The 23839-nt window shown below is 38.8% G+C and overlaps 1 protein-coding gene across 2 annotated transcripts in view; it reads left to right on the forward strand.

The window, feature by feature from the left end:
- PPP4R3A (protein phosphatase 4 regulatory subunit 3A) overlaps positions 1-12896 on the forward strand; it is a 43716-nt gene extending 30820 nt beyond the window's left edge. Inside the window, exons 8-15 of one of the 2 annotated variants that reach the window (XM_009953799.2) lie at positions 813-944; positions 1040-1142; positions 2428-2586; positions 3870-4039; positions 5843-5985; positions 8828-9018; positions 9547-9773; positions 12041-12896. In XM_009953799.2, the coding sequence (XP_009952101.1) occupies positions 813-944; positions 1040-1142; positions 2428-2586; positions 3870-4039; positions 5843-5985; positions 8828-9018; positions 9547-9773; positions 12041-12154 (1239 nt within the window). In that variant the 3' untranslated portion in view covers positions 12155-12896. The remainder of the gene's footprint in view (positions 1-812; positions 945-1039; positions 1143-2427; positions 2587-3869; positions 4040-5842; positions 5986-8827; positions 9019-9546; positions 9774-12040) is intronic. The other variant, XM_086462179.1, reaches the window with a different exon arrangement.
- The last annotated feature ends 10943 nt before the right edge of the window (positions 12897-23839 follow it).

A 23839-nucleotide genomic window follows, 5' to 3' on the forward strand; every position in this document is an offset into this window, starting at 1 on the left:
AGAACATTGTGCTGCTTTTTTCCATAGGGGAGGTAGTTAATGTGTTTTCTTGTGTCTGCTAAAAACATGGTAGAGAACAGGAAGCTGCTGGTGCTGCTACTTCTGTACTGGAAGAAAGGGGCAGCTGGGACAGGGAATATGACTTGTGGTTCCAGCCACTTGAGTCTGATGGCTGTACTCTTTTATGGGAGACAGTGGTAACCAAGCAACTTTAGTGTAGGGATTCCTAAATGTAAATATTATTTTCTAATTTTATGTCTTATTATTGTTTTCTGCAAATACATGCAGGGGTTATTTTTAGGTGAAAATAATCTCATCAAGTTAAACAGCGTTATAAAATTTACTGTTGTATATTTGTGGAAGTAAAACCCTTGGTATGTAATTCTAAAGGGGGATAGAAATTAAAACTTCTGTACTCTGAAAACACTTCCAGAAATCAGTTGAATTTTGAGACTGTTAAGTATCTGCCTCTGTACTTCTTATCTTTTGGCATTTCGGTTCAGACTAAATTCTAAATTAGATTGTTAATTTCAGAAACATTTTCAGTTGCTTTGAAAGATTCTTCTTCACTGCTTGCCTTCTTACTGTTAAACCACTGACCAGAATATGTCGCTGGCACATAAAGTTAATTTGTTTCTGTTAAGTTTGGGGGTTTTGTTTGATAGTTGTTTACATTTTACAAAATTTTGATAGAGCACCATTTTTAACCAAGTGGTAACTCTTAGAAGATGATTTCAGATTTGGGGCAAGGGAGTAGCATTAGAATTGATTTTTGCCTTCTTTTTTTTTTTTTTTTTTTCCCCCGCCGTTAGGATATATTACTCATTAACCTCATTATAGAACACATGATTTGTGACACAGATCCAGAACTTGGAGGGGCAGTGCTACTCATGGGTTTGCTTCGTACTTTAGTTGATCCAGAAAATATGCTTGCCACTGCCAATGTAAGTAAATACCTTCAAATGAAATTACATTTGGGGTTTTTTGAGTATTTGGTGCTATGTGTTACGTATTTTTTTTTGTTGTTGTTGTTCTTTAGAAAACAGAAAAGACAGAATTCTTGGGTTTCTTCTACAAACATTGTATGCATGTTCTGACAGCCCCTTTATTGGCCAATACTACAGAGGACAAGCCTAGCAAAGGTAATGCCACTCGGGATTTTGGGCACATCAAGACTGTTGAATGTCAATGTTTAAAATAGAATAACTGTCAAAGGACGTTTTCTGTCTTAAAGAGAATCTGAGACTGATACATGGTTCAAAGTAAAGTGTTGATTCATGATTTAGTAATTTGAATCATTTATAAGTATGTAATTCAGCAGAGACCTTATTTAAGAAGTGAACAGCATTTGCTGCAGATTTTGCTTCAGCAAAATTTAAAATATTTGTATAATTTTTAGTAACTCATGGGGCTGTTCAGTGACATTGACTTGTAAACATGCGTAGATGTTTTTGAAGGCCAGGGATTACTAGAGAGGATGAAAAATTGCCCCTGAAAAGGTGCGTGTCACAATACTGTGCTGAATTTGGGGGTCTTGGTTCTACATCAGACTTAAGGCAGCAGGGATCAGTAATGAAGTAACTGCACTTGCTGGTTACTAGCAGCAGTACTCTTTGTTTCTTAATAGTATAACACATTCAAAATGGATGTAAAAGGAGGTACGTAAATGATACATAAATGTTCTCTAAACTTTTTAGTTTGTGTAGATTTCCAAGGGATCAGTTAATCTGTTTTATCTCAACTGGCTTCCAGATAGATTGGAAGTGAGATTTTTACTAGTTAAAATAACTTGTGTTCCTTAATGGTCAACAATCTGGCAGTATTTTTTAAAAGGTAGCGCTACCTGTTAAAACGAGATTAAATCAAATGTGTATTTAATTTATTATCTGTCTGTGTAAAAGCAGGATTTGAGTTGTGGTTTTCTATATGCTGGTGTGATTATGTCCTAGAAGTATCAAAAGAGGCTGAGATACTTCTTGCATAGTACTTTTGTTAAATGTGATCTATTATGCCTTTTTTGGTGCAAACTTGGTCGGGGTACTATATATAGGACAATATTCTGTGATGTATACATGTGGACATCATAATGAGGTTTGGTTAAATAAGCCTGACTGCTTGTGTTAGTGTTAAGTTCTGTGCTCTCTGAACCTTCAAAGATGATGTAAGATGAACAAAGTGTAATTGTTTCTGTAGTTTGAGAGGGTTTCCTGCCATATCTGTATAAATAGAAAAAACTCAGTCCATAACAAGCATGTTCAGTTTCTGTTTTAAAGACTAAACATGCCCTGCAGCATGTTCCCTAAACTATCTGTGGGAATATACAAGAACTTGGAAATGTTTACTAGACCACAGTCTGATATTTGAAGTTACCTTCTGACGGCAATATCCTAGATATGTTTAAATATTTTGGTGTTGTTTTTATTACAGATGATTTTCAGACAGCCCAACTCTTGGCATTAATACTGGAATTGCTAACTTTCTGTGTAGAACATCATACTTATCACATAAAGAACTACATCATTAATAAAGATATCCTGCGAAGGGTACTCGTTCTCATGGCCTCAAAGCATGCTTTCTTGGCATTGTGTAAGTTTGAAAGCTAAAGAGTAAAGTAGTATTTTGTGAATGTGAAGTATTACGTATCTTCATTCTGATGGAAGAAGACTGTTCACGGATCATGACTATTTGTGATTGAATACAGAAATTCTACTGTTACACTGTGTTTCTCGTACCAATTTATAGCCATGTCCGCTAGTATTCGTAAATAATTTTGCATTCATGGATGTCTCTTTTTCTAAAAAGCAGAAGGATATTTCTTAATCTCAATGTGAATGGAAAAGGTGATATCTCAATATTGAATATCCTAAGAGAACTGTTGCAAGTTTTGGTATTTTTATAGTAAAAATTATTAGAGGTACTTAACTAGAGATACGGTTATCTGACTGCATTAAACAGCACAGAAGCTCAGTGTGCTGCTCTTCAGACTCGGGTAGTTTCTTGACCATGGTCAGTACAGTAATAGCGAAGCAGTGTGACTTACTTCTGGAGGCAAAAAAGAGATTTTTTGATTTTTTTTTTTTTAATTTTTTTTTCCCCCTGTGATTCCGTTGTGCACACAGAGTAAAACAAAGCCTAAAGTTGACGGAGCAGTACCGTACAATAAGTGCTTTTAAATTTGTAACTAAATGACCTGAGTTTGGTTTTAGAACTCTTGAATAATCTTTTTTGTGTACACCTAGTTGCTAACCAGAATGTGCTGCCTTATAGCGAGATGATACTCTACTTTCTGTTTATCCATGGACATTGACATACATGTGTACACTTTGGAGTTCCAGAAAGAGCTTTAAACTGGATGTAAATTAAGTCTCTACTTTACTATGTGTGTGAAGAAAACGTCATTTACTGATTTTAAAATGAGATAGTTTGCGTCCTAATCAAATAGGACTTAATTAAATGTAATAAAACTTGCATTTGAATAATAGGAATGATGAGCAAATTTCCCAGTTCTTCTATTAAGACAATATTTTACCTTTATCATAAGTAATTAAAAAAAATAAAAAATACAACTTTGTTAGTAGTAATATAGTTAAACAGTAGTATATTATTTCTTCAGTGAACAGAGGTGGTTTCACTTGTACAATTTTGATAGAGGATTTCTTTATGATAAAATAGATAAGTAATCTTCAGCAGTATAGTCAAGACGGTTGAGAAGCAGAGAGTAGCTGAATGCATTACCTGGTTCTAATAATGTAGTGCTGTGTAAGAACTGAGGTTGCAGATTGCCTTAACTAATGCTGAGTAATTTCTGGATTTTTTTTCCTTTCAATTTAAAACTGTAAAAAATTCTTTTGACAACACTTCTGTTTCAGGTGCCCTTCGGTTCAAGAGAAAGATAATTGGGCTAAAGGATGAATTCTACAACCGTTACATAATGAAAAGCTTTTTGTTTGAACCTGTGGTCAAAGCATTTCTAAATAATGGTTCCCGTTATAATCTGATGAACTCGGCCATAATAGAGATGTTTGAATTTATCAGAGTGGTGAGTGCTGTTATATGCTGAAGATAATTACTGTATTGCTTAATCGTGTGGTTCAAGATGACTTTTCTTTTTGCTTGTACCTTAAATGATGCTATCATAATGGGACCATATGAACTTTCTTTGATATCACTGTTACATACTTGTACATGTTCTTTCTTATGTTCAAACAGTACCACGACTTGAAAATTAAATTCATTCAATAGTGTATTCACAGTACCCAGATTTGCAGAGGCAGCCCTAATAGAGTTTCATCATGCGGATCGGATGGACCTGTTATGACAGGAATGTAATTGGAAACTACTGCTACAAACCCATCAGATTTAGCTGTCCTCTGTAATGTCAATTCAACAGAATATGGAAATATACAGAAGAGGTGCCAGTCTCTTTTCATTATTTTAACGGAGTTCCTTCCATGGGGAGTCTCTTAAAATATTCATACCAATTTGGCTGTTGGCACAATACTGTTTCCTCACTGTTGTTTGCATCCAGATTCCAATGAAATGATGTCCATTCTGTAAATCTAGTAAGGGGGGCCAAACTAGGGTGCAGAGAGTCGTGGAGGAGTAAGTGGGTGAGGAAAAAAGGAGACTTTGTCACCTCTTATCTTCTGTGCTGATGACCTCTTGCCTCTTTGAGTTGGGACTCAAGGTAATTCAAGACTGAGATGACCTGATCATCATGGAAGAGTTGATTTAAAAATGCTTTTGAAGCTATGAAAAAAGTTAATTCACATAGGTGACCCTGTCTTCTGTGCTACGGTCTTTCAGTACTCCGTGAGATTGTGTGCTGATTCTACAGTTCATGATATGGGGAAATAAATCATCTTTTATTTTCTTGTCCTCCTTTTCATGTAGATACCCAGGTTGAATTTTCAGACTCCTCCTTGGTATCTGTCAATAATTTTTGTCAATATTTTTTTTAATCCAGGTTTGTTTTTAAAGAGAGCAAATTAAAAAAAAGAAGTGTGCTACCGTTGTTGCTGATGTATTGCCATTCATAAAAAGTGACATTTGAGCATGTAACCAAAAAGGAAAATAATCAGTGTATTATGTTGCTTTGCTTATCCTTAGTAGATGGTAATTCAGGTGTTTATTTTGCAGCGTATTCCAGGGGCTGTGCAGTGCTAAGAAAGCCAAACAACGCACAGGAACAATTTTCCTGCTGCAGCATGCAGACCTGTGCTAGTCTCAGCTGTCTAGAGTGGCTTTGGGTAGCCACAACACTGAACTGAACTAGCGGAACAGTCAGGAGGGTTTTGTAAAGGACCTTAACCAGCACTGTATGGCCACAAAGGAAAAACTTGATGTTAGTTTCTCATGAAAAATATCTTCCTTGTTCTCATCCTAAACAAATGCATTGAATAATTATTTTTACATAAGTAATCTGTTTTCAGCAAGGAAAGAAACAAAATTAATGCTAATGTATCTTGTAAACATATGTTTTTAATTGATTACAACAGGTATCAATTAATCTGTCAATATAAAATACCAGTTACAGCGGGAAAGACATTTTAGAATTGATTTTGGTATCATTTTCTATCAGGGTTTTAGGTTCCGTTCATCTGTTTTGAAGGAGACATTGCTAGAAAATTGCTGCTGTTATGCTTGTTTCACTAATCAAATATGTGAAGCTCTAGATTTTTAACTACACTTGAAGGCATAATACTTATTTTTGCATAAGCTACTTAATATGATGCTTCCTATGAAATGTTTAAAAATAATCTCATTTCAGTTACTTTTTATGTTTTATTAAATAAATTATTTTTGAATGAAAATAAGTCACTTTGTTTGTTTCTTCCTATAGGAAGATATAAAATCATTAACGGCTCATGTAATTGAAAATTACTGGAAGGCACTGGAAGATGTAGATTATGTGCAGACGTTCAAAGGACTGAAACTACGATTTGAGCAGCAAAGGGAAAGGCAAGATAATCCAAAACTTGACAGGTAAAATGCACGAAATGCCCTTATTAGTGTTTTAGTGCTTTAATTCTGTTTTGGGAATATGGGTGGGTTGTTCTGGGATAGTGGGAAATGTAAATAATTTAGACTCCCACGTGCATCTCGGGCATTGCTGAATTCACTTGATTAAAAGTGCGATTTCCAGATGTGTTGCTTCAAACTCTTGATCAGCTTTCAGCCAACAGTTGCTGGACCCCCTGTAATAATGCTGAGTTGTCATATCCTAAACTTACATACACTGTTGTAATGAAGCTGGAAGCCTATCAAGTATCTGAAGTTCATTTGCTTAAATAACAGGTTCCCACTGCTTGGTTTGAAAGACTCTTCAGTTGTGAATTATCATTCTGTGGATTCTTCCTTCAGAAATTCATGTCAGATTTCCTTTTATTTTAGTTAGTTGTGGGAGTAGATATTTACATAAGCTCTACCAAAATTACTGAGAAATAGAATATACAAAGAAATTTTCAGACAATGCTTTTTTGTCACTGTTAGGTTTGCTGGTGGTGCAAAAACCGATCTGATGTAACACTTGAATCACTCCTTCTGTTTGCTAGAGCAAAAGTTCCCTTCCTTAGTACACAGTTAGCCAAGGTTAAAAGGTTAGAGTGTATAAAAATAGGAAGTTTAGGATTTTTTACTCCATTTATTTTTAGCAAATTATATTACTTTTATGTGTTGTTTCATTAAAACAAAATGGACTGCTTGTGTGAATAGATGAGTTTTCTTAAGAAATGTTAGCAAGATGTGTTCTTGTGCTGTTGTCTTGAATTAGTTTGGAAAAAACACATTAAAAAACTAATCCTGATTAGTCATACTATGACATCTTGAAATTTTGGACATTTTATTTCCTGCCACAAGATTTCTTAACAGATGCTTAAATTTGAGACTTGTACAGTTAAAGTGAGAGTATAATTGTAGGTTTCTTTTAAAATGTTGAGGCACTTTCAAGAGTATGTGCGGGATCTGCAGTTTCCAGTACTAATGTTTTCAGGTGAGGTATTATCTTGGCTTGTGTCAGCTAAGTTTACTACTTAAACAGCTGTGAAATTCAAGCCTACGATTCTTACATTAATGCATATGTTGGAAAGAACACCCAGCCACTTCCTTCAGTAATTTCCGTCCAGTACCGGAAGTAAAACACTAGTCTTTTCTTGGCTTCAGTTGAGCTAAGTGATTGTGTATATAGCTGTGTCGCATGAGTTTATCCAACAGAAAATTACAGCTTCGAGAGGTTTGTAGCTGAATCAGCTCAGTTTTTACCTTCTTCCTACATCTTTTATAGTGGCTGCACAAGCCCTGTCACAGTCCATGTAATGGCTTAAAACCCAGAAGTAATAAAATGCAAATATAACAAGAATCTGTTTATGCATTTTAGCAAAGAATATTTCAGTAAGGAAGGTGTCACAGTTTGAGGCTGGGCCAGCCACTAACTGATGACAGACTCTCTCTACTAACCCCTCTCCCCTCCCCGGACCATTGTTGACAATGTATGGGAATACATTGATGGTGCACTCTGTACAAACTTCCTCAATATGGGTCGCTGACATGGCATTTCATCGGGATCTATAATTGCTTGCCAGTCACTATAGCTCACTTCTCGCACAGCTAATTCCCTCAGGTACTTCTGTTGATGTGGGCCACAGAAGTATTCAGAAGAGTGCTCCTTAAGTAATAGTTTTGCACTACTAGCAGAACTTTATTTTAAATGCAATGTAAATTGATGCAGTGTATATAGATCCAGATTATAGTGTTGGCAAGCAAATTATTCAGAATTAGATTTCTTTTTAAAAGTACATTTAGCATTTGTGTTTAATACCTTGTAATTTCCTAGTTTTTACCTTCTGGCTTTGTCCTGCAGTCAGTAAAGCAAGACCTTTTCTCTAAGTAGAATAAGCCTAGATTATATTATTAACATTTTGATTCCAGTAACAGAGACTTTATGAAAAATGTTAAATTTCAGACTTGAATTGTGGCTAGTAAATTTAGAAATGCTACAGAAAAGTTGTTGAGGGTTTCACCATTTTGTTGGAAATTAACTGTTAGAATCAACACTTAGCAAGGAAAAGAGTGTTTTCAGCCTCTTTTCCACTTCTCCTCCGCCTGTTCTTCAGGGTGCACATCACTGTCCCTCTTCTCCAAGGCCATAATGCTGCTTCTTTGAGAAAAAAGAAAAGGAAGGTAGAGCTGAGATAGACCAAGACTAATAATAGATAAAATAGGTAGGGAGAAGTAGCACTTTATATCCAAGGCTCTGAGGAATGGAAGATACTGATAGTGACCAAAAATTGTAACAGGTGGATATAGAAGAAAGCTGTCTTTTTGATGTATCTATTTTAAACTGGACTTGTATTTAAGTTAGATTTTGGGTTGAGTTTCTTTTCCTTTAACACATTGGACCTCAAATACTGACAAGTTATAAAGTATTTTCAGGAAAAAAAGTCTATAGATTCTAAACTCTGTGTTTTACAACTTTTTATTTACCAGTGCAAGCTGTTAAACCAAGCCTGAATGTAACACTTCAGTGGCATTTATTGAAATTACTTTTAATAGAGCTGTTTGTAAGCTACAGAATTTTGGACAGACAGAGTAGTCCAAATGTGCTGTTAGCACAGTTGTTACTGTATTTGATTCTTTATAAAGAAAAGGTTTTTTTAATTATATTTGCACTGAAAATACAAAAATTTACATTACAGAATGATTTGCTGGTATTTTTATTGCTCTACAGTATTTGTATCTGTAAGCTGTCACTGTAAATGCTGAGTAGAAGTTCTGTTATTAATATGAGTTGGTTTTTGAATCAAAAGTTTTAAAACTTACTGTTCTGCAGTATGCGCTCCATTTTGAGAAACCATAGATACAGAAGGGATGCAAGAACCCTGGAGGATGAGGAGGAAATGTGGTTTAATACTGATGAAGATGATATGGAAGATGGAGAGGCAGTGGTGCCCCCTTCTGACAAAACTAAAAATGATGAAGATATTATGGACCCTATCAGTAAATTCATGGAAAGGAAAAAATGTAAGTGATGAGATGAATGCTATGTGGCTTATGCAGAAGCCATAACTTGTATTTTTTAGTCCTACTGCAATGAAGGATTTGCATGTACTTATTCTGAAGTTCTTCAGTTTTGAAGTCATGACACCAAGTTGGTGGACCATCCCTTTGAAACAAGTTTTGTTCTCTTTAAAAGCAGAATGATACAAAATAATGTTGTTGATTCCTTAAAGCATTTGAATGACAGTCTTAGCTGATAGTCAGGCTTTCCTGTGTTTTATTCAGGTTTATAAATCAAAATTTTTGATGTAAATGTTCAGGTGATATCATTGGTAGAATAAAAGTGTTTATTCCTGGCCAATGACAGCAGCTGGTAGGTGGTATAGTGGTATGAAAGAAAAAAAGTCTATGATGACTCACTTTACCAAGGTGTACATAAAGTATTAAGCCTTTTGCCTTAATTTGTAATTAAATGTTCCACTCAATAATATCGCTTTACTTTTTGCCTTTTTTTTTTTCTTTTTATGTGTGTGTGGTTTTTTCTCTCTCCAGTGAAAGAGAGTGAAGAAAAGGAAGTTCTTCTGAAAACTAACCTTTCAGGTCGTCAGAGCCCAAGTTTCAAGCTTTCCTTTTCCAGTGGTACAAAATCTAACCTTACCAGCCAGTCATCTGCAAGTAATCTGCCTGGATCCCCAGGGTCTCCCGGGTCCCCAGGGTCCCCTGGGTCTCCAGGATCCGTTTCTAAAAGCACATCTCAGATGGCAGCTATTACAACTAAGGTAATTTTGAATGGACATAAGTTGACTTCATTGTTGCAGGCTAGGAATTTGCTTTAGCATCTGTCTCGAGTTTGTGTGAATTCTGACATATTAGGCAGTAATGGGACTGTCTGGTTTGTGTGTACATTTTATCTGGCCTTTAGCGTTTTTAAGGAGATCTGACGTGTATATAAAAGAAGGAAGAAAAGCTCTTTTAATGTCCAAACTCTTAAAGTATGAAGCATACAACTAGCTGCTGTTTGCAGTGATCATTATGGTGAAATACAGACAATGCTTAACTTCTGTTAAAGTAAAGGGATGTTTGGCAGGTAGAAATACAGAAATACTTTGGAAACGTTGCCAAATTGGCTAGACTCCACAATGTCCCACCACAGCCGTTGAGAATTTCTACTGTTACCGTTTTTACCATTGTTAACATTGTTCAGAATGATACAAGTGGCACACGTGAAACAAATAAATTGTATTATGGAGGGGTGGTTTCTGTAAGCTAAACCATAAACAATTTCTAGTATCTTAGCATGGTGACTTAACCTTTTGAAATAACATACAGTTTTGGGTTGGAACATACTGGAGTAGAAGAAGAAAGCCTGTTTAAAAGAGTCAGTATAACTCGCAGTGAATATCCAAGCCCAGCATGTTTAAATGCATTTTAGGATGCTGTTGGATTTTATCAGATTTTTGGCTAAAACTATTTAAACCAAGTTTGGGAAAAAGAGTGACTAGTGTTTTCTCAGCACTGGGGGACAGACAGGGTCATGTTGGTGCAGCGTAGTTCAGATAATGAGAATTCACTTTCATAACAAGTGTTTCAATGTCTGAAAGGTCAGGTGTGTATCTCAGGTCACCTCGGAATAACTCTGATTCATTCTTATTTTTAATGCCACCATAGTGCTTGTTCATGTAATTTCTAGTAAAAGCAAATGGGGTTTTAGGTTTACTCTTTCTTACAGTGGAACATGGCTTAAGAGTTTGTGTTTGGATTACCTTGTGTTGAAAACACCTGAATGAGAAGAGTTTGGCTGATGGAAGAACTAAGGGACATGTCCTCTTCTGATGAAGGGGAAGCAGATTTGATTAATTTTTGAGAAAAAAAATACAGTAACTAGTCAAGTGCTTTTTAAAAGGGATAGAATTGGCTTGGAATTTAGTTCAGTCTGTTCCATATTTCTGCTGGAGGCTTGTTCTCTCCCAGAGAGTATAATTCCTTGAATATGAAATGGAATCTTTACATATGGAGTATATTGCATACAGCATCGGCTCCAAAATTTCAGGTTGTGGTGGCAAAAGAAAAATGTTCAGGTTGCACTGAATATGCAGTGCACTGAAAAACCATTCATAGGATAAGCTACTTTCTTTCAGTAAAATATACACTGCTTATCAATGTGCCACGGTCGCAAACTAGAAACAGTGTTGAAATTGGGTTTTTCATTAATTATTTGATCCTGTTACTTCATGTGTACTATACTCAGTGTTACGTTGTATTGTTTATCGAGTTATATTTTGGTTATACAGTTGACTGAAATTTTCTGCTTTGGATGTCTGTCATTAGACACCTGAATAATACGATCTTTGAGTAAAGTACCAGGAACGACCATTGTAGTCAAATGCTGGTTGTGCTTGAGAAATTGTAACGTACTGTAGTAAGAGGAAGCTTTAGAAGGTCTCATGCCGCCTCTTCATGGTTCAGAGCTGCCTAATCTTAAAATTTGTGTTTGCTTGCAATACAAGGGAGTTTTTTATATTACTAGATATGCTTTCATTTCCAGCTGCCAAGTTTTTAAATTTTGTAACCTGTACACCTCATTCAGTTATATTATACAAAAAATTCTTGAAGTTACTACACATTTAAAATGGCTTTTGTGAAGACAGACTGTGGCTGTATTTGTTTCTGAAGTGCTTCCAGATTGCTTATTGCTGCAGTCAGCTATGCTCTGTAAAAAAAAATTTCTATCTTTACAGATGGAGCTGCAGTGACACTTAGAAAAACTAAGTAGATTTTTGGCTTTTCTTAAATTTCAACTGGAAATATTTCTATCCAGTTGGATAGGTAAAACCCAATTTTGGATTTATTCATTTAAACATTTTTTAGACAATGTAATTTTTATTGATACTGAAGGATTTCTTTTTGTTCTGCTTTGTTTTATTCAAACCTTTGTGAAATCAGTATGCTTGTGGCAATATTCTGTGCAAACATCGTTTTCCAATACGAACATGAAGTATCAATGTGCAAAAATCATCCTAATTGTAGTAATTGTCTGTCTTTGTAGGGAGGCCTTGTTGGTCTTGTAGATTATCCCGATGATGATGAAGAGGATGATGAAGATGAAGATAAAGAGGAAACTTTACCTTTGTCAAAGAAAGCAAAGCTTGAGTCATCGTAATGGCAACTGCTGAAGAACATTACCAGTTGGGGGAAGGATATTTTTTCCAAAAACAAAACAAACCCACAGCAAAGCAGCAATCTTTTGTGAATTACTGTGTGTGACACAGATCAACCTATACAAATGGATTTCTGCCAATCAAGTGCCAATTCAAAGGAGCAGAAGAAGGGGAAATGTTTCATTTAGGGGAAAGACTTAAGTCTTTGAGCTCTCCAGCTTGGACCACACATTGCCCTTTTCTCAGGGAAGGAAATGGAAAACAAAATGAAACAAAATAAGCCAACAGGGCAGGAGTTTTGCTAGTGGAACTCTGGAATGGCTGGTCAGTTGCTACAATCAGAATATGCTTTCTTGGACCATGTATGAGACTTCTGAAGAAAAGGCAGTTTTGCCATAATTCTTCACTAGTTAAGAATGCCAGCAGTTTCTTTGTATAAAAGAGACCTGCCTTTGAAATCGTACATTCTGAACATTTTAGTCAAGCTACAACAGGTTTTAAAAACCTCTATGGGGGAGGGCCGAATATAAAGTTTCCTCTTTTTTTTTAATCTGTTCCCTTTGCCCTTTAAACTGCAGAATTTTTTTTGGAGGTGGGGGAATTGTTTGTCCCTTCTTGATTAAAGATTGAGTGGAATTCTAGATGTGGTCACTTTTGTGTCATAATTTTTTTTTGCCCCCCTGAGTGTATGCTTAGTTGTTGAGTATATATTTGGGACCATTAAAATTTTTTGATGTAATATAATCTCACTGTTGTGCTGGTACCTGCTTCACCCTGTGTAATTTTGTTCTGCATCACAGTTCTTAATATGTTTAGGATTTTATGGAAGATGGTATAGTTTTTATTGGAAAAAAATAGTCTTACCACAATGTGCATAAAAGCAATACTATTTTGTGACTAAATATTTTATATTAAATTTTACATCAGCAACTGTCAAGAAAAAATTCAGGGAAATAGGATGGAATAAAAAACCTGAAACGTATAAATATGAAATTAGTATTCCAAAGAGACTTTGAAATTTCATAACTCAGAACAATGATGGTAGACTAACTCATCAAAATGCAAGCTGGATGATTTAGGAATACCAATATAGTGACTCATTTGACTTACAAAAATAAAAAAGAAATCGTTAAAGCTGAAGGAAAACTGCATTAGTGGTATTTTTTTGAAGCCTCCGATTCCCTTTGGAATACCAGTTTTGGAGAATCAGAGATGGTCATAGAATAAACGCTTTACAAGGATACCATCTTTTGAAATTTATTCTAATACTCCATTGAAAAACAGCAATTAAACTTTGGGTCTAACTCAATGACTACATTCTTTCCCCTTTTTCCAAAACTCCAAATAATACTAGTTACTAATTTGAAACTAAATGTTGTATCGTGCTTCCTTACTGCTTTTACAGAAGATGGCTTTGATTCCACAGCAGTGCTTCCTGTGAAGGGGAGTTTATTCATTTCCGTTGCAGACCAGAGACCCTTTCTTACATCTGTTTCCAAAAGTCAATTTCCTTTTGGACATTCAAAGCACCAGTGTTGCAAAAATCATGATGTTATCCATGAATGTATCGCATACAAATAGAAATAAGAGAAATGAAAATCTGAGGCTGGATCATGTGTGACCACACCCAAGCGTAGATTAGCGCTTTGCTTCTGAAAATTGTGCGTGGCATGGCAGATTCTGTGCTAATTACAGAAGTCAAAGCTTTTGTGCTTGGACTTCATTAATACATATTAGTAATTTCAGATTTAAGTAAGAGTGTGCATTAGAGAAAATTAATTAGCCATCTTTTCCTCAAAAAGTTCATTTGAAATCACTCTCCAAGGTTGAGTTTTTACAGTGTATTTGAAATGTCTGTGACGGGGCAATTCTCAGCAATAAATTTTACAGAGAAAGCAAGAGTTGAGCACTTGATCCATACAAGATCAGATACAATCTGCTGCTGCAGCATGGGAGTCCCCATGCTGTCTCAATGACCTGTATGAAACCTGATTTTTGCAACTTTGGTGTCAGAGCAGACATCATGACAAGGAAATGTTGCAGGTTTTCTTAATCAGCGTTAATTTAAATCCTTCTCAATCTGCCAAACTTTCCTTGAGCATGAAGCTCTCAAAATTTATCCATATAGTCATCTTCCTGTCCTCCAGGCTATATCTCAGGAAGTCATTCTTTTGAGTTGGTCGAAGGAACGTTTAGTGTTAACATTTTGTGTGTTCCTTCAGCTATTGAGTGCTTAATCTTGTGATGTTTGATGCTGCAGTCTTCTAAACTTTCAAATACTTCCATAATACTTGCAGGAATCTTGGACTCTCAGTACTTGAAGCGTTACATTTAACAATAAATGCTATCCTTAAGTTACTGGGTTCAGTCAAAATAGTGATGGAAGTAAGAATAGTTTTGAACTTTTTATATTTTATGCAGGTCTAAATGACTGGTAAAATATTAAGCTGCACATCTTTTAATGCTGTCTGACTCGTAGTTAGATGGTTGGTTGTCTTCCCAGTTATCTAATGCTGTGGCCTGACAGGACGTGTCTACATTTAGATGATATATTCATGGAAGTTGGAAGTAATCGGGAAGTAGGTAGGTTGGGGACAGTGGTGCGCATGCTTTTGCACAGTGACTTTCACTTTTGTGTTCATGGAAATTTGACATACATTTCAGGAAAAAAGGAAGTAGTGGGATTGTGAGAAGTAATGGGTATTTAAAAAAGTGGATATGAGTTAAGGGGTGGAAAGTATTACATTATGAAACAGTGTTCTATTCTAGATCTTTCTCTGGGCTGATTTTTGAGACCATTTGTCTGCATCCTAAGAGAGCTGTGTGTATATTGTATTAAACACGGATCGGTTGTCTTAATTATATTTTAACTGCATCCTTGAGTATGATTTACAGGGTGCATTGCAGTGGTTGAAAGACTTGATGCTGGTTACTCTGATGTACGCTTCCCAGCTTTTGAGCCTAGGTTCGCTGGGGATTCCAGACGAAAGTATGTGGAGTACCTGGTGCCCCAAGGAAGCACACCCTTACTCTAATGAAAGTAACTCCAGGTAATCTGGAATATTTCCAGATGTTCTTCCACGGTACGTACACAGAGAGCAACTGCATTCAGGTACCAGTGTGCATCACTGAAAAACAGATGTCCTGTGTCATGAGGGTGGAATGATCTGAAAGCTGGTGCATCTAACAGTGAGCTGCCTCTGAAATGCACCTGTCTGTCATACACCTACTTAGTAAACATGGTCAGTCGACGGATCTCTCACAGCTCACCCCGGTGAGATGTCATGTTCTCATGGAATTAAGTGTCAAGTAGGCCCCATCCTTTTAACATACCAAGGATGAAACTGTTCAGATTGGTTTGGGCTGTTTTTTTACATCTCTGCAAATTTCAAAACTGTTTAATTAGATGACTGATAAGAGTGTTCCCACATTGCTGCTGCAGCTCCATTAGGGAATTAGCTGCCTTTCAAGCCAGCACACGTTACATTGGTTGCCTTGCTAAATTATGTTTCCTGGCATCCGTAGAGTGGCCGCAGAAGTTCAGTCTTACCTGTATCAACCGTTTTACAGCTGCAGAGGCGTCCTGGAGCAATGCTGTCCATGCTAGAGTAGTACTGCTGTTCCTCTGCCTTGGGGATATCGAGACCCATTCCAAAGTAGACGACCAGGTGGGTTACTGCTTGAGGTCACCCTCAGTGTAGGTGTAAAACCAGGCAAGCACTCAAAGAAGAGAAGTTACCAACAACTGAAGTTTTTCAAGGTAAGTTGTCCATGTGCACGTTCACCTGCTCTTACTGCTGTCTCTTTTTGGGGTCCAGCAGAAATGAAGGTATATACAGCTTATAGTTCAGTCCAGAAAGGAGGCAGGGCATGTTGGCACGCTGCAGATACAGCAAACCCTTCTGCAGAAGTGTTTGCAATGCTTGCCTTCAACCATAGCCATGGTGTACAGTCTTATTCATGCGAGGGAGGCATAACTTGCTGTATTTCTGTAGGTGGCTGGCTATCTGTCGAACTTGTATCGCGATTTGATATTGCTCTAATTGCAATCACATTCACTGGAGCATGTAAATCTTACAGGGTTTTTTTATATAAATTGAAATTAATAAAACTATTCAAAGCTGAAATTAAACCCTGCAGACTGCTGGAAAGAAGGCAGTCTAAAAAAAGGGAGGGGGGAGATACGGTCTTCTGTATGCCAATTGTATTTATGAACAATGTAAAAATAATATACAAGCCAGTGGATAATAGTAAAAAAAAAAAAAGGGCAGGTAGAATGCTACTGGTGAATGATTGAAATAGCTGCTGGTTTACAGGGACTTCAGACCTATGCCGATAGCCTTGCTGTGCTCTATTGCATCTCCCGGGGGTGTAAGGTGTCTGTCTGAGAACATGCCTGAAACGGCTCCATGTGAACAACTGTTTGTGGTTTAGGTTGAGACCTGGAAATTACTTGGTATAGGGTGGAATTATGCTCATGAAAGTGCGTGTCTGTAACATAGACGGGATGATTTGGGCTGAGTAACATTGATTTTGTTACTCCACTTGTAAGCAACGTTAAATTACATGCGTAAAGATACTGTGCGTGGGCCGCACACCTAGAAGGGCTCAGAAGCATTCAGTAGTCATGTGTATCACTGTTCATTAGCATTGCTTCTGGAAGTACATGCGTACCAGAGCCCTTACGTTATGTTCATGAGTTTTTAGATGAGACTAGTCTTTTCTCTTGTGTTTCAGGTGTACACTTTAGTGACTGTAATTGTGGAAACTTGATTTTTAAAGTGTGCTTACCTCAGTTGGGCTTATTTTAAACCTACTGATGTTGAGTGGCCTTTTGACAGTGTGGTGTTCAGATGGGAGGTTGATGCTGTTAGGTTGGAGAGTTCAGTACAGTCTTCCATCCTCCTGGTTTAGCCTCAAAATGGAAACAAATCTGCCTCTTCAAGGTACCTTGAATCTTGAATCTTTCTAAATTCAGGAAGAAACAAGGAAGAATGTAAATGTTCTCCTGCCTATACAAAACAAACTAAGAACCAAAACTAATAATAGAGTAATACAAGTGTGTAACGGGTCTGCGTGGCAAGGTTTTGGTAGCAGGGGTTTACAGGGGTGGCTTCTGTAGGAAGCTGCTAGAAGTTTCCCCTATGTCAGATACAGCCAATGCCAGCCGGCTTTAAGACGGACCTGCTGCTGGCCAAGGCCGAGCCAGTCAGCGACAGTGTTCTTCACCTCTGTGATAACGTGTTTAAGAGAGTGAAAAAGTTGTTGCGCAGCAGTAATTGCAGCGAGTGAGATGAGTGAGAATATGTGAGAGAAACATCCTGCAGACACCCAGGTCAGTGAAGAAGGAGGGGGAGGAGATGCTCCAGGCGCCAGAGCAGCGATTCCCCTGCAGCCCATGGTGAAGACCACGGTGAGGCAGGCTGTCCCCCTGCAGCCCATGGGCGGTGGAGCAGATCACTGCCTACACCCCATGGAGGGCCCCCACGCCGGAGTAGGTGGATGCCTGAAGAAGGCTGTGACCCAGTGGGAAGCCTGCACCGGAGCAGGCTCCTGGCAGGACCTGTGGCCCGTGGAGAGAGAGAAGCCCACGCTGGAGCAGGTTTGCTGCCAGAGACCCCGTGAGGGGGGCTCATGCTGGAGCAGTCGGTTCCTGAAGGACTGTACACCATGAAGGAGGCCCACGTTGGAGCAGTTCATGAAGGACTGAACCCGTGGGAAGACTCACGCTGGAGAAGTCATGGAGGACTGTCTCCTGTGAGGGGGATCCCACATTGGAGCAGGAGAAACATGTGAGGAGTCCTCCCCCTGAGGAGGAAGGAGCGGCAGAAAACAACAGTGTGATTCACTGACCCCAACCCCCATTCCCTGTTTTCCCCCTGTGCCGCTGGGGGGGAGGGAGAAAAATCGGGATCAAAGTTAAGCCCGGGAAAGGAGGGAGGGGTAGGGGGAAGGTGTTTTAAGATTTGATTTTATTTCTCATTACATTACTCCTCTCTGAGTTAATTTGCAATAAATTATATTTTTCCTTTAATCGAGTCTGTTTTGCCCGTGACTGTAAATGCTGAGTGATCTCCCTGTCCTTATCTCAACCCCACAAGCCTGTTGTTATTTTTTTTTTTCCTCTCGTCTCTCCTGTCCAGTTAAGGAGCGGGAGTGATAGAGTGGCTTTGGTGGGCACCTGGCATTTTGGCCAGGGTCAACCCACCACAAAGTGTTTGTCTGTCTTTGGAAGTTTTTATATATGTGTGCTTTTTATAGAGCACCTTTTAAATTTTCTATGTGTTTATATAGCTAGCTGTATCTGTCTGAATATGTAAGCACTATTTCATTGTTGGACCATGTGTTTGGAACCCCAAGTATGGAGATGCATGTATTTTGTTAGACAGGTTGTGTTGTGGAATTTATTTTTTGATACAGTTGTCCATCAGGGCCACACAGATGTTCTGCACAGCAGAGTGAGAATAACCACAGTCCTCACTGTTCACTGTTATGAACAGGACAACAGGTGGAACCTCTTGAGGCTACCCAGCTAGCTGACCTTGGGACTTCTCTCTTGCTCAGTTTGGTGAATAAGATGAGCTTTCTGTATTTGGACATTCAAAAGAAGACCTCCCTGTAGAGTGAGGTGCCTGACACCAGTGTCCTAAGCTAGACTCAAGCCTCTAGGATCTGAACTCCACATGTTTACTATGTTTAATTTTCCTGATTATGTTAATTTTGTAGTAAGGAAAAGCTACATGACATGTTTGCATGCAAATCTATCTTGACAACTCTTTAGCTGAGAGATGTGTGACTGTGGCTACATCGTATGTGATGTGATACCTGAAGGAAATGTCTGTGGTAGCTGTGTAGTTTGTTTGGAGCTATGAGCTGTCTTTTGCAGACTCTTGCTGATGTAAGGGCGCTTGATTGTAACCCCAGGGAAAAACACATTCCTACCTCATAACCTGGAGGCACTAGGTGCTGGCTGAAGTGCCTGATGGCTTTACAGGGGAACACGCTTCAGCCCCTCATCCCTGAGCACAGCTTGGGTCAAGTTCTACCCAAGTCACTGCCCAGGTATCCTTGGCTTTGACACCAAATAACTGTTGCTCTTCTACCTTTTGAGGCAGACTCAAAGAGGTCAAGATGGGAGGGAGACCACTTGTATGGCAGTGGCAGAAGGGAGAAGCGAGGTGCCGGTCTTCGGCTATCCAGCTGCAAGAGGTGAGTCATTTTGATACCTATAGCCATTATCTTCTTTTGATACCCAGGAATAGGACAGACCTTTTCCCAATGCCTCTGTCAAAGTTAGGAATAACCAGAGCATGGAGTTTGACTGTAGACCTGAGAACAGCAGGCTGGTTACAGCATCTCCATCAAAACACAAATCACCTTTGCATCATTGGGCAGTTATGCTAGTCCCTGTGCCATGTGCTGGCAATCTTGTAACAGACTGCAAGACCTCTTGGCTCTTGTCACAAACATCAGAACAACAGCAGAAATTCTGCAGAGAGTTGTGTGTGTGTTTGTATTGATTCTATCATCCCTAATGAGATTACTAGAACTACTCCCATTTTCAGTGTGCCACAAACCACAGTGGATTCTTACAAAATCTCGTTCATCATGCAACTTACCTTCACAGTGAAGCACTGTTACTCAAACTCAGGATTGCTGTTAATTACATCATTTTAAGGAAAAATAAATTAAATACATGCCTAAATATATGGATCCTCTTAAAGGGATCAATTATTTCAGGAATGAAGGCTATCTACTTAGAGTACTGCAAGTGTAGTGACAAATTTCCATAGACTGTGGAAAATGAACTCCTGTACGGAAAGGATCAGCAGGATACTGATGATGAATAAAAGCTAGCCAAGGAAAGCTAGGTGGTTGCCAGAGTGCCCTTAGGAAGCCTCTTGTAGAGCCCTGAAAATAGACAGCTACAGACAGCTGCGATGGCTATTAAAATCCAAAATACCAAAAGGCAGGCGAGATAGGAGATGCCACATTGAGTGTATTATGGCTGAGGGCATAAAACGACTCACCAGAACAGCAAAGCATCTCGCTCTACAAGACCTGAGTTTGTAGTTCACTGACGTCTTTGGGGAGTCCTTACAGTTACCTGCTCCAGATGTAAAAGCAAGCTTCAGCTTGCCTGTCCTTCTCCAGAGCCATACCTGGCGACTGGAGAAACTTTGCAATCTAGATGTGTGATGTCAATAGCTAAAGCATTCACATCACCACCTCATCTATTTCTAGCTTTTATCTAGACATTTGAAAGGTAGTCACCATATCACGATGTAGCCCACCTCTTAGTAACTGGTTGCTTGATAGACCTTTCCCACTGAGCATCGAGGCTTCCTCTACTGCAGTGATAACTCGCTATGGCTGTTTCAGGGTGCTGCTAATATCAAAATGTGTCTGGCAGCTTGCAGTATCCTACCAGCCTTTGTAAAATCGTAGCAAAGCATGGGTAGATGGCTGATGTAGATCAGATACAACATTGTGTACAGTGTAATGAATACGATCACTACAACATGTGCCTGATCTCCTCTCTGTGCTTTTTGGACACCCCAGCTACTACTACATCAAACAGTGAGAGAACTGAGTTATGCTGATTGATAATCTGCCATCAGTGTATGAGGACAGGCAGGAGGCCTGTATAGCCAAGGAAGAGAATGGCTTTCGAACATGGCCTCACCAAAGTACAGTCCTTGTATGCTCTACAGTGAGTTTACAGTCACTACAGGATCTGTGAAGCACCGGTGTTACAATGTAAATAACAATTCTCTCAAGCAGCTGTAACTGAAATCTCACTTCTAAGAGACTGAGCCAAGCCCATGTGATTTAAAGTCAGTTTCTGTTCACGTTGACCTTCTCTAAACAAGATTAAACTTTTATATCACTCAGCTAGAATCAAAGTCGCATTTTGCATTTCAGCACATCAGTGCACATAATACATAAACCACTGATCACCAGTTTTTACCATGCTCTTGTAAACCAGCTATATCTAACCCCTTCTTTGGGGTTATCACTGAACAACCTTAGTTTTGTGCCTTCTATCCCAGCCTTCAAAACTGGAGTCTTTAATTTTATTAGTTCCTCAAAAATATTAAAATTCTTTCTGCATCTGTCTGACTTGCACACAGAAATGGGGTTTGGGGTGCTATTTGAGCAGGGAGATATCTGAGGTAGTGGTCCTAGCCCTGCTGTCCTCTACTTCCCTGCCAAGGCTTTACCCACTTGGAAGTGTTTTCCTTGCACATGAATTTACACTTTTCTTCAACTCTAGCCAGCCCAAGTGTTGTCCCACAAGCAGAGTCCCGTACCCAGTGTGCAAAACGCCAATGTACACACAGAGCCGAGGTATTTTATTTCATTGATGTGCATCAGTGGGTGTCTCTCCCCAGACAGCACACCTGGCCTCAGAGGTTTCCATAATTATACACTTAACTAATACATATTCATCATTATTCCCTTCAGTGATTGGTTCTTTTTCCTCACTTCTAATGCGAATTAGTGCGCAGCCTCTGTCGTCGTCTTCTATTGTCCTTTTTGAGTAGGTGGTATCATTTGGGTAGGTGGTCAATGCATCGATGGTCATGATCTCCCCTTGCCAGAATTACCTTTTGCCTGCTGCTTCTCTAATCTTGCCAGTCCCAAGTGGTTCTTCATGGTTTGCTGACCGAACCACAATTCATCACCCTTTCTGACAGACCCACATTGTCTAATAGCTAGTTCCTAAATCTAGCCTTGAATCACGTCTAGTTACTGTTTCACCAAAATTGGATCAGGACCATACAAAGGACTCTTAGCAGCTTCCTCATTGCTTCAATCATATTTTACATTTCATTAATATTGATGATAACGTAAGTACTTTCCAGAGCCACTTATAAACTCTTTGGTTGTGCTTGCCTGTTATTTTCACCTAGCCCCCAATGTCATCAGGATAGATACCGATACAGTTTTGTACAATTAAAATGCCAGAACAACACTCTGAAGAATGAACAATTCCCTAAAGCATTGGATCATCAAAGTCACATTCTGCTTTTATAAGGACATTTGTTAGTGGTGATTGATAGGAATTGATTCTTATGTTAAATCTTTAACATAACCAGAAGATGTTCCGTTTGATACATTTTAGTTCTTTCTAGACTTCCCTTTTTCCCCTTTAGAGCGGCCAGTAACAGTCCCTAGTGTGGTCCTATTGGTTCTTCTACTTATCTCATGATTCCCAGTTAACACTGCTGGTGTAGTTCTTCTTTTACCTCCTGCCAAAGAGAGAGAAACTGAGGAGCAATCATCTGCCTCTGTTATGTTCTGTGCCTTGATGAGAACCTAAGATTTTGGATAATGTTGCCAAGCCTTTACATATTTATTTTGGTCCTTGCCTCTTTGGTAATCGCCTTCTCAACAGACCAGGCCCTACCGTGCCTTAAAAACCTGCAAGACACCTTCCCCTCTCTGCTGCTGCTTCAAATGACATGTTTCCTGATTTGTTGGACATGCAGTTCCCACACTCCTGTACCTGAGCTCACCGCTTTGGATCACCACCACCAGCCTTTGTTTCTAGTGCCTCCTCAGCTTATGAGTTGAACTTAAATGAATTTGTTTGCTTCTCTCAGGCTCAAGAGCGTTCCTCCACTGCTGTGGCACTCATCTGTTCTCTGAAGGGTTCACGTCAAGGAGGTTACGCCATTGTTCCTGTGTTTGCCTGGGATGTGAGTACTCCTCACTTGCTTTCAAGTTCGTGCAAAGAGCCATAAGCCACTGCTGCCCCTTCAGTCCTCTCCCCATACCTTTTGCTCAGTATTAACTTTATTGTTTGCCTCGTGTATTTTGACTCTGTAAACACAAAACTCAGGTGTTTGTGAGAGATTCTGCCCAAACTCTCTCTCCCTGTATTTTAGATTCTGTACTACGTTAATCTCGTCAGGAGCCTATGCAGCAGGCTTGAACTTCAGCACTGAGTGAACATCCAACCCTCTATCAAAGGTTAATGCTAGGTTTTCCGGGAGTTTCTCTCTGAATGTTTGCTTTCAGATACCAGCCACACAGACTCTGTAAATCACCAGCATCCCCCGCCCCCACACTCAGATTGATCTCTAAGGCACATAAGCAAATACTTCTGGGTTTTTGTTTGTGTTTGGGTAGTTTTGCTTCTTTTTATTTTCATTCAGATTTCTCTAACAGTTTCTTTACCAACTTTATCCAAACAAAATGAACAATATTGAAAACAGCATTTCGGGATTGGATACTGTGAGAAGCAAAGCTATCTTCTGGCCACCTTTTTTTTTTTTTTTTTTTTTTTTTTTTTTTTTTTTTTTTACTGGCACCCGTTGTTTACAGCTCCAAAAGCTATTTAAAGTAAACTCGCTTCATAGCTGAGAAGTTGATTGATGAACAGTAAAGTCATATTTACAAGAAAGCTGCTCAACGACAGTCCCAAGCAAAAAAGGAGTAAAAAGCCCTTTCCTGATTACCATGAGTTTAACTCTTGCATTGTAACCTGGTGAAGTCTGTTATTCCCATCCCTCAGCAACTTACATTAGACAGCAGATGAATGGTGGAGCTTTGTTGACGGTTGTAATCGTTGCTAGGGGACAGTCTGAGGGAGGTGAACCATGCCATTTACAGTCAGCCTGAAGGAACATTTGGAAATGCTTGAGCTTAGAAATTTCCTTCTGTGGTCTGTGTTGCTG

Source organism: Leptosomus discolor, chromosome 3 (assembly GCF_034619465.1).
Source record: "Leptosomus discolor isolate bLepDis1 chromosome 3, bLepDis1.hap2, whole genome shotgun sequence".
Lineage (NCBI taxonomy): Eukaryota > Metazoa > Chordata > Aves > Leptosomiformes > Leptosomidae > Leptosomus > Leptosomus discolor.